Source organism: Zea mays, chromosome 2 (assembly GCF_902167145.1).
Source record: "Zea mays cultivar B73 chromosome 2, Zm-B73-REFERENCE-NAM-5.0, whole genome shotgun sequence".
Classification (NCBI taxonomy): Eukaryota; Viridiplantae; Streptophyta; class Magnoliopsida; order Poales; family Poaceae; genus Zea; species Zea mays.
The window spans coordinates 124250512-124266812 of NC_050097.1; the positions used below are offsets into that span (position 1 = coordinate 124250512).

At 43.2% G+C, this 16301-nt stretch overlaps 1 protein-coding gene across 1 annotated transcript in view; it reads left to right on the plus strand.

Moving 5' to 3' along the window:
- Positions 1–518: 518 nt before the first annotated feature.
- LOC103646924 (uncharacterized) overlaps positions 519–16301 on the plus strand; it is a 53819-nt gene continuing 38036 nt past the window's right edge. Inside the window, exon 1 of the mRNA XM_035965076.1 lies at positions 519–663. Within this exon, the coding sequence (XP_035820969.1) occupies positions 519–663 (145 nt within the window). The remainder of the gene's footprint in view (positions 664–16301) is intronic.

Sequence of the window (16301 nt, forward strand, 5' to 3'; positions counted from 1 at the left end):
CTTCGCCAGCTCGCCAGATCCACTCCATGCTAATGATTGGTTGAAATCAATTGAGAAGATGCTCAACATCGCCCATTGCTCTGACCGGGAGAAGGTTCTATATGCTTCTGGTCGTCTGACAGGTCCTACTGCTGACTGGTGGGATTCTTATGTTGCTGACCATGATGCTGCTGACACTATTACTTGGGTGGAATTCACAACTCAGTTCAGAAACTACCACATTCCTGCTGGATTAATGAAGATCAAGAAGAAGGAGTTTATGTCATTGAAGCAAGGCAACATGTCTGTCAGCGAGTACCGCGACAAATTCATTCAGATGTCAATATATGCTCCTGATGAGGTGGCTGATGATGAAAGGAACCAAGAGCACTTCATAGAAGGACTCAATGGGCCACTACAATATGCATTGGTTGCACACACATTTCCATCATTCCAGAGGCTGCTTGATAAAGCTCTCGCTATTGAACACAAGCGTGTTCAATTGGGAGATCTAAAGAGGAAGGCCATTACATAGGGACATGGTAGCAGCAGTGTTTGTCTTCGCTACGTTCCGCCTCAGTGTACCCCAGCTCGTCCTGAAGGAGGACCACGTCCAGTTCAGTATGCTCCACAGGGGACTCCACAGATGCCTCACACTCGTCAGGCTGCCCCCACTGGCACTCGGTGAGGCTTACAGGACAGAAGACAGGCCCTACATGCTTCAAGTGCAGTCAGATTGGGCACTATGCTAATGCTTTTCCGGTGGGGAATTCTGGTACACTAGCTCAGAACAAGCAACAGACTCTTGACAAGGGATACTCTATTGCCAGGGTTAATCAAGTCAGCGCTGATGCTACTCCTGATGGTGCTAACATCGCACTTGGTATGTTTTATATTAATGCAATTCCTGCAACCATATTATTTGATTCTGGTGCTACACATTCATTTATGTCTGCTCGATATGCCAACACAAATGAGATACCACTGCAAAATATGAAAACATCAATGATAGTAATTACACCTAAAGGCCTGTTGAGGCAAGTTATACGACACATAGATTGACATTAACAATTATGGGAAGAGAATTCTGGGCTACCGCTATAATATTAGAGGCAAGCAGTATAGATCTGATCCTTGGTATGTCATGGTTAATATAGGCAAAGGCCATTATACTATGTGGTAGGGGTACTGTAGAACTCGCCAGCCCTAAAGGAGAAAGATTTCAAGTTGAAATTGCAGTAACTACCTCTACCAGACGTGCGACATTCTTTATAGCCGAGGAGTTTGTTGGTGACAACATCCGTGTGGTTAGGGATTTTCCAGATGTCTTTCCAGAGGAGTTACCAAGGATGCTACCGGAGAGGGAAGTTGAGTTTGTCATTGATCTCTTACCTAGGACTGCTCCTATTTCTAAACGCCCCTACCAAATGTCCGTAGAAGAGTTACAAGAACTTAAGAAGCAGTTAACGGAGTTGCAGGAGGCAGGGTACATTCGTCCGAGTTCCTCACCTTGGGGAGCACCGGTACTGTTTGTACAGAAGAAGGATGGTTCACAACGTATGTGTGTGGACTATAGATCACTTAATGAAGTCACCATTAAGAACAAGTACCCGTTACCTCGTATTGATTTTTTATTTGATCAGATGAGAGGTGCTAGGGTGTTCTCCAAGATTGACCTCAGGTCGAGCTACCATCAAATGAATATTAGGCCATCTGATACTCCCAAGACAGCTTTCTCAACCCGATATGGTTTATATGAATTCACAGTCATGTCATTTGGCTTAACCAATGCACCAGCTTATTTTATGAATCTGATGAATAAAGTGTTCATGGAGTATCTCGATAAGTTCATCGTAGTATTCATCGATGACATTCTTATTTATTCCAAGAATGATAGTGAGCATGAGGAGCATTTGCGGATGGTGCTACAGAAGTTACGGGATAATTAGTTTTATGCCAAATTTACCAAGTGTGATTTCTGGCTTGATGAAGTACATTTTCTCGGGCATATCATCTCCAAAGGAGGAATTGCTATGGATCCAGCTAAAGTAACAGCGATAATGGATTGGAAGATACCAAGTACAGTCTCGGAGATCCGGAGTTTCTTGGGACTCGCAGGCTATTACCGGCAATTCATTGAAGGGTTCAATAAGATTGCTAAGCCTATGACCTCATTGTTAGAGAAGGGTAAGGAGTTTAAGTGGACTGAGGAATGCCAAGAGAGTTTCGATCAATTGAGATCTAAGTTGATGGCTGCCCCAGTGTTGATTATGCCAGACCTACAGAAGAATTTTGATATATATGCAAGTCGCCAGGGCCTGGGATGTGTGCTTATGTAGGAAGGACATGTCATTGCCTACTCGTCTCGCCAGTTGCGGAAACATGAGTTGAATTACCCCACTCATGACTTAGAACTGGCAGCCGTTGTGCATGCTCTCAAGATTTGGAGACACTATATTATGGGAACCAAGTGCCGAGTCTACACTGATCACAAGAGCTTAAAATACATCTTCACTCAGAAGGATCTCAACCTTAGGCAATGCCGATGGTTGGAGCTCATCAAGGATTATGACTTGGAAATTCACTATCATCCGGGCAAGGCGAATCTAGTTGCGGATGCTTTGAGTCGGAAGGGGCAGGTCCATGCAACTATTGTCACCCAGTTACCCGATGAGTTAGCAGAAGATTTTGAGAGGCTCAATCTGGGGATAGTTGCTCATACTGAAGGAATTACCATCGAAGTGGAACCTACCTTAGAGCAAGAAATACGAAAGGGTCAGATCGGTGATGCCAAAATTTAGGAGATCAAGGATCTGATAACGGAAGGTAGAGGCCCAGATTTCACGGAGGATGAGCAGGGCACGATATGGTTCAAGAACCGGATTTGTGTTCCAGAGATCGACAGTCTTCGTGAAACCATATTGAAGGAGGCACATGACTCAGTTTACTCCATCCACCCTGGTAGTACTAAGATGTACCAGGACTTGAAGCAGAAGTATTGGTGGTATGGACAAAAGAAGGATGTTGCTTCACATGTTGCACTATGTGATGTTTGCCAGAGGGTGAAAGCAGAACATCAAAGACCTGCTGGTTTACCGCACCCGCTTAAGATACGTGAGTGGAAATGGGAATAGATTGGCATGGACTTCATTGTGGGATTACCCCGCACATCTGCTGGGTATGACTCTATATGGGTGATTGTGGATAGGCTAACTAAAGTAGCCCACTTTATTCTAGTGAAGACCACGTATTCAGGAGCCAAGCTAGCAGAGTTATACATGACACGGATTGTATGCTTACATGGTGTGCCAAAGAAGATTGTGTCAGACCGGGGATCACTTTTTACTTCTCGGTACTGAAGAAGTTGCACGAGTGCTTGGATACAAGATTGAATTTTAGTTCGGCCTACCATCCCCAAACTGATGGGCAGACCTAGAGAACCAACCAAGTACTAGAGGATATGTTAAGAGCTTGTGCTCTTAAGCATGGTGGTAGTTGGGATAAAAGTTTGCTCTATGCAGAGTTCTCCTACAATAAATAGCTACCAGGCCAGTTTGATGATGTCCTCGTTTAAGGCTTTGTATGGAAGAAAGTGCAGGACTCCACTGTATTGGGATCAAACTAGTGAAAGGAAGTTCTTTGGACCTGAAATTATACAAGAGGCAGAGGAACAAGTCCATCAAATAAGAGAGAATTTGAGAACTGCACATTCAAGGCAGAAAAGCTATGTTGATACCTGGAGAAGACTGCTAGAGTTTAAGGAGGGTGATCATGTCTATTTGAAGATGTCACCAATCTGGGTATGAGGAGATTCAAAGTTAAAGGGAAGTTGTCCCCTCGCTTCATTGAACCCTTCTTAATCCTAAAGCGAGTGGGGGAGGTTGCATATCAATTGGAGCTACCTGATCATCTTGCGGATGTACATGATGTCTTCCATGTATCACAGTTGAAGAAGTGTTTCAGGGTACCTGAAGAGCAGCTACCACTGGAGGATCTTAGTGTTCAAGATGATCTGACTTATGCTGAGTATCCCATCAAGATTCTTGATACACTGACTCATGTCACAAGGAGCAAAGTGATTAAAATGTGCAAAGTGCAATGGAGTCACCTTGGAGAAGATGAGGCAACTTGGGAGAGAGAAGGAGAATTATGCATAGACTTTCCCCATCTCTTTCCTAGTCCTTCATAAATCTCGATGACAAGATTCTTTGTAAGGGGGGTAGAATTTGTAATACCCAAAAATGTATACAAAGAGAATATAGTTGATCTCCCTATTTTGTGTCCATATATCTCTACTACTTATTAAGTTAGCAATAGTAGCCTGCCTTTTTGTGTTCTACCATTCTGCAATCTCAGCCGTCCATTCTACCGTTCTACAATCTCAGCCGTCCAATCCCGCACACCAGTTTTCCGCGCGCAGGAAAAAAAATCAAACCATGGCTACCTAGGGATCGAACCTTGGATCTATTGAGCAGAATGCCTAGCCTTCCACCCTCTAGCCAACATGACTCATGTTGAATTGTGTATAACTTCAACTAAAACGTCTTTTGTGTTTAACCCACCGTCCACTCTGTATGCTCACTGAGTCTAGAAAAACATTTATAGCTTGGCCCCTGATCTTTCTGGAATTTGGGACGCAGTCCAGGAAATAAAGAAAATAGGGAAAAGGAGTTTAGAAATTGATTTTTAGTTTAAAAATAATTGCAGAAACCCATTTAATTCATGGAAATTTCATATTAAATCCAAATGAGTTCATTCCAATTTCTATAATTCTATAATATTATTTTTATCACATAATACCTCTGTTTTGTCATGAAAACAACAATAAAATTGATTTCCTAATTAATCCTATATCAAATACATAGAAACTTTGGAAATTCGTAACTTCCCCATTTTAATTCCAAATTGAATCGTTCCAGTTGTGTTAGTCTCGTATGAATATTTACTACGCAGTAACAACATTGATTATACCATGTTTCATACTTTTATAATTAGATATTTATTTATCCTATGTTAATTGGGTTAATCTATGTCTATTGTATTAATTTATTTAATATATTAATATAGTATTCTAACTTTGTGGTTATACGATGTTTGACCATTAGTCTTGCAAACACACACTTACCTTTTTGTTTAAGCAAAAGCGTATGGTGGTACGTGTCCAATGACTAACGATGTACGAGAGAATTTCTTCCGGTATGTGTGAAACGTGCTCTCCAATAATGAGACCATACAAATCGTGATATATATCAAAGTCTGCATGATACTGATGGTTGCAATGTAGTGGTGAAATAGATAGATTATAAATAACAAAATTTATGTATGGCCAGAATCACAAATTGATTATGAAACATTTTCTCATAACGGTATAACATATATTTTGTATATAAGTTATCGTAGTATACTGGTATTATATATTCCCATTGCAACGCGCGGGCATTCAACTATCATGTATAGAAGTCTGCACGGTACTGTTGGTTGTAATGTAGTGATGAAATAGTTAGACTGAAATAACAAAATTTATGTATGGCTAGGATCACAAATTAATTACGAAACATTTTCACATAACAGTATAACACACATTTGTTCATAATTTATCATGATATTAAATGTTTTCGTTGCAACGCACGGGCACCCACCTATATGTGTTTATGTCTACATCTATGACAGGAAACACATCTACTACATCTCTCTCCAAGCTCACTTGCTACCATTGCACAATGCGTAGTAGTAGATAAGTATCACTGATATTCTTGAATTATATTTTTGGATGGAGGTAATATTATTTAAAGAAGAGCTTTGCATGCTATTTCTTTTGTTTGAATAATGCATTATACTTAAATTCCCTTTTTTGCATGTGTGAATTTTTTTCTTTGTAATATTTTTTCCATGGATCAGACTTGTGAGTCATTTTCATAAACCAACGCCAAGCATGAATCCATGTTTCCTACTTCAAACCCCGAACAAACTCCATGAGCAGGAGGCATTCGCGTTGTCGTCGCTCATCCATGACGAGAAGAAGCTTGGCGACTGTCAGTTCGACCTCTAAAAGCAGTCTTACGTGGTCGCATGCGCCGCTGTGTACGACAAGCTCCCGCGAAGCCGCCGCTTGGACGCGGTCCAGAGCAGCTGCACCGCGCTGTCCATCGTTAAGCAGGGGGGCCTCATGGTTGTCGCCAACGTCGACGACTCTCGGGTTATTCTGGACACCTCATCCGACGACGACACCATCACGCCGTCCAGCTCATCGTCCACCTGAAGCCCAACCTGCCACGTAAGTCGCTACTGACCGGACATGAATTCTTGTGCGCTGGGACGATGGACGTTGCTGACGTTGTGTGAGTGTCCTCGAACATGATGTATGTAGTGGAATAGCGCATTCGGTAGTGCAACGGCCATGGGTACTACCTCGCTGATGAGCCCGGGGTGCACTTCGTTTGGCAGCCCAACCAAGAGTCATCGGTACTCGTCATGTCGCATGCGTTCGACGACTACTATATCGAGGATTGTGGCGTCATCTTGGTGCCAGAGGTGACACAGAGGAGGATCGACAACAGTGACCAGTTTGTCATCCTCGCCACCGTCAGGGTAGCTTTTGTGCCGGCCTGCCTTTAATTCTCTTCGCAAACACATACACACTTACCTTTTTGTTTAAGCAAGAGCATATGGTGGTGCGTGTCTGATGACTAACGATGTACGAGGGAATTTTTCCGGCATGTGTGGAACGTGCTCGTGCTCTCCAATGATGAGACCATACAAATCGTGGCATATATCGAAGTTTGCATGATACTGATGGTTGCAATGTAGTGGTGAAATAACTAGATTAAAATAACAAAATTTATGTATGGCTAGGATCACAAATTGATTATGAAACATTTTCTCATAACAATATAACACAGATTTTGTATATAAGTTATCGTAGTATACTGGTATTTGTTGGGGGCCTTCGGCTTCCGAAGGTCCTCAAAAACATGATTTAACAATGTTTTCCAAGTGAAATGTGTGAGCAGGTATCTTCGGAATTGGATTACGAGTATATAAGATTATGGCCAAGACAAAGCTTGAGTGGGAAGGAAGGTGATTGTGACGAAGGAAAAGATCATTACGAAGCTATGCGCGGAAGAGCTTCGGCATAACGGCGGAAAGGGAAACCGACTTAAAGATGAAAAGCCAGATTAGACCTCGAAGAATTACTATAGAGTTATTGATAAATGTAAAGGGCATTAATGTAATCTTACATGGGCTGCGTCCCACGCCTATAAATAGATGAACAGTGCTCCCGTACTGTTCACGCTGACTTGGCATTCGCTTTTGGCGTCACACTTCTATTTTCACTCCTTCAAGCCGAAGCATTTGAGAACAAGTCCCCAACATTGGCGCCCACCTCCGGTGAACTCACTTCCATTTCTTGGGCTTTGAATATCTTCGGCAAGCATCACCTTCGTCATGCCGCCGAAAAAAGTTTCAGCAACAGGGGCTGCCACTCTACAGCCGCTGGACCCTAATCAGGACGTCCTTTCCCTCAGAGAGGCCCGAAGCCAAAAGAGGAAGGCTGTTAGTCCAACACCTCCGGAGGATGACTTGGATCAAGAGATCCAAAACCTGGAGATCCTTCAGCAACAGGTGCAGCGCAAGAAGGAGAAGATGGCTCGCCTAGCCGACCTTCAGAGACAGATAGACGAAGCTTCTGAAGAGGTTCGTCATCTTGTTCAAGATGATCAGAGCCGAAGGCCTCCACGCAAAGAGCTCCATCAGGAAGGCTTCCACAATGAGGACGACTGGTATGAAGATTTCCATCATGGAAATTTTGCTTTCGATGATGCTTCTCCCCTCTCAACAGAATTGCAGGCTACACCATGGCCCCAGTCTTACAAGCCACCCCAGCTCCCCATGTATGATGGTCATACAGACCCGAAGCAATTCTTGATGAGCTATGAGGCAACCATATCTTCGTATGGTGGCAATACTGCAGTCATGGCAAAATCTTTTGTCATGGCTGTCAAGAGCGTTGCTCAGACCTGGTACTCTTCTCTTCGGCCAGGGACAATCACTTCTTGGCAGAAGTTGAAGGATATGCTGATAACTAGCTTCCAAGGGTTTCAGACGAAGCCAGTCACTACTCAAGCTTTATTTCAGTGTACCCAGGACCACGAAGAATACCTCCAGGTGTACGTCCGAAGGTTTCTGCGTCTGAGGGCACAAGCGCCAATAGTGCCCAATGAAATTGTCATTGAGGCCATGATTAAAGGGCTTCGGCCGGGACCTTCAGCGCAGTACTTTGCCAGGAAGCCACCACAAACGTTGGAGAAGCTGCTCCAGAAGATGGACGAATACATTCGAGCTGACAACGACTTCCGCCAAAGAAGGGAGGAAGCATTCAGGTTCTCTGAAATGACCAGGGGCTTCGGAGGAAGATTTCACCCGAGGAATGTTAGGTCAATTCATAACTCTGCTCAAACTGATGATCGAGGGAGTCAGCAGCAAAGGCCACAATACTCTTCACAAGCTTCGGGCCAGTAGCAAAGTTCTTTTCGGCCGCCAGCGCCAAGGGGCAGAGGCGCCAGGGGCTTCGGGGGAAGGTTTGGAGACCAGCCAAGAAAAATTTACTGCCTATTCTGTGGTGAAGACAAGGGCCATACCACCAGGATGTGCCACGTTACCATCCAAAAACAGAAGGAAATAGCAGAAGCAGCAGCGCAACAAAGTCAGCCGAAGCAGGTCATGCATACTGCTTCGTATCACTCGCCTTATATTCCAGAATACGTAGGCAACCACTCTGCGGCTTCTGTTGCTTCGGCGAGCCAACCCCAAGCATCTTGGCAGCAGCCTCCACCGCCACCGCCGACCCAGCGAGGGCAGCAGCCAGAAGGGAGTCAGCACAATCACCTTCAGAGGGATTTCAGAGAGGAGTCTGAAGCTCGCACAGTCAATAGTACTGTGCCAGAGTCGAAGCACATTTATTGACAAATATCCTACCTCAACAGCAGTTCTTTCGCATCTTTACATTCAGTATTACCTTTTTGTTAATAAGGAACAATTATGAAGAGTTTAAGTGTCTTTTATCGAATTTCAATTTCTTATAACACTTTTGTCTTTTACCATAATAAAAATATGTCTTTTCCATAGGCTTGAGTCGCCGAAGCATACGAATTTATGGTGGCTTGAAGGACCTTTGTATTATCAAAAATTTGATTTAACGGACAAAGTACAAATCGTTCGAAACAGTAAAAAGTCGTTCCTAAGGGAGCGCAGTGTAAGTTTTCTAAACCTACAGCGAAAAATAAACGCTGATTCCGCTGAAAGTAAAAGGCGAAGAAGCTCCTAAGGGAGGCTTACAGCGAAAAATAAACGCTGATTCCGCTGAAAGTAAAAGGCGAAGAAGCTCCTAAGGGAGGCTTACAGCGAAAAATAAACGCTGATTCCGCTGAAAGTAAAAGGCGAAGAAGCTCCTAAGGGAGGCTTACAGTGAAAAGTCAGCGCTGATATAAAAAGTGTGTGTGCTTTATTACAGGGATATGTATCTGTGGCACAAATATCATTTTGCATAACATAGCATCATCACATCATTTCGCATAACATAAGCATCATACACCATACTGCATGAGGAACACAAAGCCTTTTGGAAAAGAGATACAATGTTGATCTTCGGAGAATATTTCGGAAAAGAGAAAATCGTGCTAAGGCACAAGATAAATCGGCACGAAGTGCAGCTTCATTAGAGAAGCAACACAAAACTTTTTTATAGCTTCGGAGAATATTGCACGAAGCCTGGATATTCTTCATCAGAGAAGTAAGCAAATTCTTGAGATATAGAAAAGATTTTCTTCACGAAGCATGAAAAGAAGGGAAGGTGTTTTTTCGCCGAAGGCTCAAAAATGGTATGTATGCAAAATTTCATGCATCGTAAAGAATTAAACTATAAACAAATTATATATTACATTCAAAGTTACAATATATTACACATGTTACGTTCCAAATGTTTCTACAATAGCATTCAATCCTCCTTAAGCACTATTTCTGCAGCTTCATTCAATAGCTGGTCGACAACCTTGTCCATAATGGCTTCGGCCATTTTTCTAATTTCATCGTCCCCCTTCGGGTGGGGGCCCGGAGATGCCTCAGCAGGTTCTGAGGAAAGAGAAGATACGGCTATATTACTATTGCAAACCGCGAACAACGTTTGGAATTAAAAATTACAATATAATAAAAAAAACCACTAATTAATACCTATTTGCCCTTCGGGCTCTGTACTTTTCTCGGCAGCTTCTGCTACCTTTCTAGCATCATGGATGCCTTTTTCACTCTTTTGAATAATCTCTTGCGCCATTTCTCGGCCGCCGTTGTCCCAGATGTCAGTAAAGAATTTTCCGCTGACCATGCTTGCTTCGGCTAAGGGGTCTTTAATGTCTTCGGAGGACAAGGGAGCTTCGGACTGCGCTAAGGATTTCACATGCTCGCAACCTTTCCTCTCCAAAACAGTAGCAATTCCTCTAGCACCCGAAAAAGCGCAGATGTCACCGCGGCAATTCAGGATTTCCTCAAAGGCCTCTGCTTCGTGACTGATCCATTCCATTGGACCTTCAGGATTGCCTCTTGAGAAATTCTCTTCACTAGAGAATGCGCCAACGTTGGCGAAGCTGGATTTTATCTTCTTAACGCATTCTATGGATTTAACATAGCATTTTCTCTGGGATGCTCGAAGCTCCTTAACACTTATCTCTAAATGATTGGCCAATTGATCACTAAGCTCTCGTCTTGTCTCTTCAAGTATACGTTCTTCTTTGGCTCTAGCTAGCTGTTTCTGAAGATCTTTAATTTCGCGTTTTTGAGCTTCGGCCTGGGCCTTTGAGGCAGCTTCGTCCTTTTTTACCTTGTCCACCAATGTAAGCAGAATTTTATCCTTTTCCAGAGCTTCGTTTCTCAGCTTAATGACCTCTGATCGTAGGTTGTTGAAAGCAATATCATAGCTCTCGTCTTCAGCATTCCTTTGCGCTCTTAACGTGTTGCTTAGTATTAAACCCTATATGTAAAAGAGTTGGCATAAGAATAAAAGAATAATTTACAAATTATAAAATTTCCAAGCACGCAGTTCTCATACCTTCAGGCTATTATATGCAAGGCTATCCGCAAGATCCTCCATCGTCATAGCGCATAATCCAGCTTCAAGCTTCGGAAACCCCATACTTCTAGCCATTTCCCGGCAGACGGATAATTCTGTGTTGTCAGGAAGGCAGTATAGGAAGTCATCTTCGTCTGTCCCATTGAACACTAGTGCCCCCTTTGGATATTTCAATTCTTTGGCATAGTGATTAGCTTCAAGAACTTCTTCTTCCGATAACTTTTTCCCTGAAGCATGTCGCACGATATAATCGTATATTTTGGAAGATGCTTCGGGGCCAGCAGTATCAATTTCTTCAACCAAAGTTGGCTCTGACATTTTCATTTTTTCGGTTGCCTTTGCAATTTTTGTTTCTTCTGCTTCCAAAGGCACTACCTTGGTTGGTTCTGAAGGCCCTATTTCAACTCCAGTCTGTTCCTTCGGAGCTTCAGCAACGGATACTTCAGCAAGCGCCTCAGAAGTTTCAGCAGTCTTCTTTGGGGTTGTGCTTGGAAGTTTAATTGTTTCCAAAACATCTAACACATTAACCATTCTTTTTCTTTTTGGGGTCACTGTTGGGCCCTTTTTAATTTTTGCTGCTTCAATTTCTTCTGAAGGACTTAAAATTTCTGATATTTTCACTCCCTCAGATGATGCTTTCGCTTCTTCTGTCTTTGGTTCTTCCATCTTTTCTTTCGCTGGCACTTCGGCCACTTCTTTGACTTCTGGCAGCAGGGTTGGCTCTTCAGCTTCGGTGGCCGAAGAGGTCTCACCGGCGCATTCAGGCACCGTGGCTGGTTCAATATAGCATGGCCGGTGTGTGAGAACCTTTACCCTTTTTCTCTTTGGTGATGGCTCGCTAGGAGCAGCTGCAGCAGTTTTTTCACAAAAGTTGTGCCTTTTCTTTTTTGCCCCCGCGCTGGATAGCGATAGTTGGGGTAGACAAACCCGATTGCATCAAACACTCGGTTGAGTCTTTTCTTTTTTCGGCCTCCGAAGGCCACTGACAATGCAGTATCTTCGGCCTTCGAATATACCCCAAGCAATTCATCACTTACAGTCTCAATGCTCTTTAACCAATCATCATCTGGTTCAACGAACTTGTCTCCGTACCTGAATGTATACTTCAGCCTGACTGGCCCACCTTCGTCAGTTTCTTTAATAGTTTCTTTCGGCATTTCCCAATTATCTGCAAGAGGCCACACACTGAAGGCAATATGTTCTTGTATTAAATCCCTTGTCCCAATAAAAGAGCAGACTACGCCGAAGGCCCGTTGGCATTCTTTGGCTACTTCATCCATTTCTACCTTCGGTTTCCGGAGTCCGAAGCGCTGCTAGATGGGGCACATGATAATATCCTTAATATCTTCTCGGACCTTCAAATCATTTTTTACATATAACCATTCTTTCATCCATTCTCCGGGCCATCTCTTCCGAAAGGTTGGCACGAGACAGCTTGACCCAGAGCGAGCACCGAAGCTGTAGCAACCAAAGTTGTTGTGATATTGCTCTTTACCCAGGGCTTCGTTTCATATAATAATTCATGTATATTGCAAAAGCTTTTCGCACTCGGCTCTAGGCCCTGGCTCTTCACAGCCCAGACGAAGATTCCCATTCTTATTATTGCTTCAGGGGTAAGTTGATGAAGGTAAACTTGATATGTTTTCAGAACTTCTACCACGAACCTGCTTATAGGGAATCGTAACCCAGCTTTTAAAAAGCTTCGGAAGATAACGACTTCATTATCTTCGGGAGTCGGCACAGTCCTCTCTCCATCATCTGCCCTCACGATGGATATATCTCAAAAATATCTCCCCCTCATGTTTTCAAGGTGACTTTGCCCAATAGTTGATCTTTCAAAGACTGAATGGCTTGGTCGCCATGGTCGATCTTCGGAATCCTCACCCCCACTGTCTGCATCATAACTATCACTTTCACCAGTATCTTCAGATAAGCCTTCCAAAATCTCCCTAGTAATTTTTTCTGTATTTGTTTTTGCTATTGATTCAATGAAGCCCAGATTTTTCTCTTCAGAAAGGCTCAGCTTCATTTCGGCAGCAACCTTCTTCTCCTCAGACATCCCTTCGGAATTCCTGCCTCTCGCTTCCGAAGCTTCAAAATAAGGAGGCAACCAAAAATTTGTGGGCAGAAACCTATTTGAGCAGTCAAAACAGATGGCAAGAGAGCGTGCCAAAATAAATTGTGGCGAGCCCCTATTTATACACCCATTATGTCGGAAACTGGAGGGTCCCGCTTGTCAATGACTGGTTTCTATTCTAGCAAAGGGAAGGTGTTTTTTCGAACCTTCGGCTCAAGGCCTTCGTCCATATCGCAATATGAATTTTTCAGTACAGCAAAATTAATATTACGAGGGGCTACTGTTGGGGGCCTTCGGCTTCCAAAGGTCCTCAAAAACATGATTTAACAATGTTTTCCAAGTGAAATGTGTGAGCAGGTATCTTCGGAATTGGATTACGAGTATATAAGATTATGGCCAAGACGAAGCTTGAGTGGGAAGGAAGGTGATTGTGACGAAGGAAAAGATCATTACGAAGCTATGCGCGGAAGAGCTTCGGCATAACGGCGGAAAGGGAAACCGACTTAAAGATGAAAAGCCAGATTAGACCTCGAAGAATTACTATAGAGTTATTGATAAATATAAAGGGCATTAATGTAATCTTACATGGGCTGCGTCCCACGCCTATAAATAGATGAACAGTGCTCCCGTACTGTTCACGCTGACTTGGCATTCGCTTTTGGCGTCACACTTGTATTTTCACTCCTTCAAGCCGAAGCATTTGAGAACAAGTCCCCAACAGTATTATATATTCCCGTTGCAACGCACGGGCATCCAGCTAGTTTATCACAATAAGAGCATACATATAATTAAGAGTGATTAATAAAAACAAATGATACTAAAATAAAAGAATGTGCATCATGTTGGAGTTTATATGTTTGTGCATTAAATAAAAATAATAAGGATAATAATAATAATATAATAGTGACTAGAAGTTGGATTAAACCCTAAATTGAAATTAGAGATTGAAAATAAGAAAAAGAGAAATGATATAAAAATATAAATAACATATATATATCTAAAAATATCTCCAGAATTGGTACTTTTGATTTCACAACATAACTTGAGGATAAATTGGGCACAAGATTTTAATTTAAATTCTAGATTTGAAAATAAAAAGGAAAAGGAATAGAAAAAGGAAAAAAATCTAAATGAAAAATGAAACTGTGCGCTGAATGGGCTTGAGCCAACCATTCGGCCCACTCCCGAATTCAACCGCGCGACCCAACTCTCCACGCGCCTGCGCTGACGCCATGGTCCCACCTGGCAGCCGTTACGCTTCTCGCCTACTGACATCTGAGGCCCATTGGCAGTCGCGCCTACTCTCCGTTCGGGGTGAGTGTTTCATAGGCCTCTGGGGCCCGTTCGTCAGGATCTTACCGGACTCTCCGCGCGGACCGCGCCCACCTCGCGCAGAAGCTCACCGGAGATCTCGGCCTCCGTGGATGACCCCACTACCCGACCAGGCGGCCTGGGCGATATAAGACTCTCGACCGACTCCCCGTTCTCCTCGTCGCAGCTGAGACACTTCTTCCTTTCTAACTCCTTCCAGACGTCACCAGAGAGAAACACCGGTGGTTCATCGCCGCCATAGTCGAACCGCGTTATCACCGCCCATCTACCTCGATAGCCCCATCCTGGACGTTCGTGTGGTTGCGCGGATCACGCTCGGGGCAGAAGCCGGGAGGACGCAACATCAAATGGGTGGGAATTACTCGCCGTAGTCAAGTCTTCCCCGCGGACCCACACCGTCGCGTGGCCAGCATCGCCGGGGCTTCGATCGCTGATACGTGTTTGCCCATTCGATTCCTGTAAGCGCCCACATAGAGTAAGACCCTTTCGAATGTCAAGTTAGGGCATATGTTGGGCGATTGCCGAACGCTGGGGCGCACCACCGTAGCGGAAGGGCGGCGCCGCCGGGGTTATAACCGGAGGTAGGAGAAGGGCCCTGCGCCGTCGATATCCTGTGCGATGGCTACAATTAAATTCACTCATACCCGTTTGCGAACTGATCTGATCCGTTGGATGGCCAGGGAGCAGTCGTGATCTAATCTGTGAATAACTCTTCGTCCGAAAGAACCCTAACCGTAGATCTGTGATCCCTCGACTCAGATTGAATCTGGTTTCATTAAACCATGGCCGTGAATCTCAGATCCAGTGGCTAATAGCGCGTACTGCTTCGTGTTAGGATTGATCTAATCGCGTCCATGGGATTTAGATCTGACGGCCGAAAGGCAACGATACCGTTTCGGTCGTGCGAATAAGCAAATGAGCCCCTCGGATTACTTAGTAACCTTCCGCGGTCCACTTATAAGGGTTCTGAGTCTGGGGATTTATTGCACCGAGGCCCCTGCACTCTCTGGCTTTTATGCGCCCAGACAAGGAATTAGAAAAACCTAGTAAAAGTATATAGAAAATAATTTTTAATGTGAAAATAATTGTTAGAAATTGTTAAATTCCTAGAAAATTCATACTTAGTCCAAATTAACCCATTCCAATTTCTAAAATTTTATAATATTATTGTTTATCATCTAGTGTCTCTGTTTTGGCATGAAAATAGTAATAAAATTTATTTCTTAGTTAATCTTGTATCAAATACATAATACATTTGGAAATTCATAACTTAAAATCTATAACTCCAAAATTAATGATTCTTGTTCCAAGGATCTTATTTTAATATGTAGATTATTATTGTGTATTTTATTTAAATGTTTGGTGTGATGTTAATTTTTGCTATACTATGTATGTTTGTGTTGATGCGAGTAGACGAGCAAGCTACTAAGGATCCTGGTGTTCAGCAGATAGAAGTTGCTGGGCAGGAGCTCATTGAAGGCAAGTTGTGCCCTTGATCACCTATTTTTACCCAGTCATGTTCTTATTAATCATAATGATCTGCATAGGTTAATTTTGATGGGATTCAATAGGTTACCCCAATTTTGGCTATCTTTATACCTTGTTTTACCACTGAATATTTTGGGTAGTACTTGCTATTGCTTTACGTGGTATTGGGGATGGAGATACATGATTCATGATTACACTTTTATTATTTGTTTATTATTACTGTTCATGTTAAGATCATTATGTTAATGGGAACATGGAGCGACCACTCGGGAAAACAGTGCTACCACAAGGGTCGTATGGGATGGC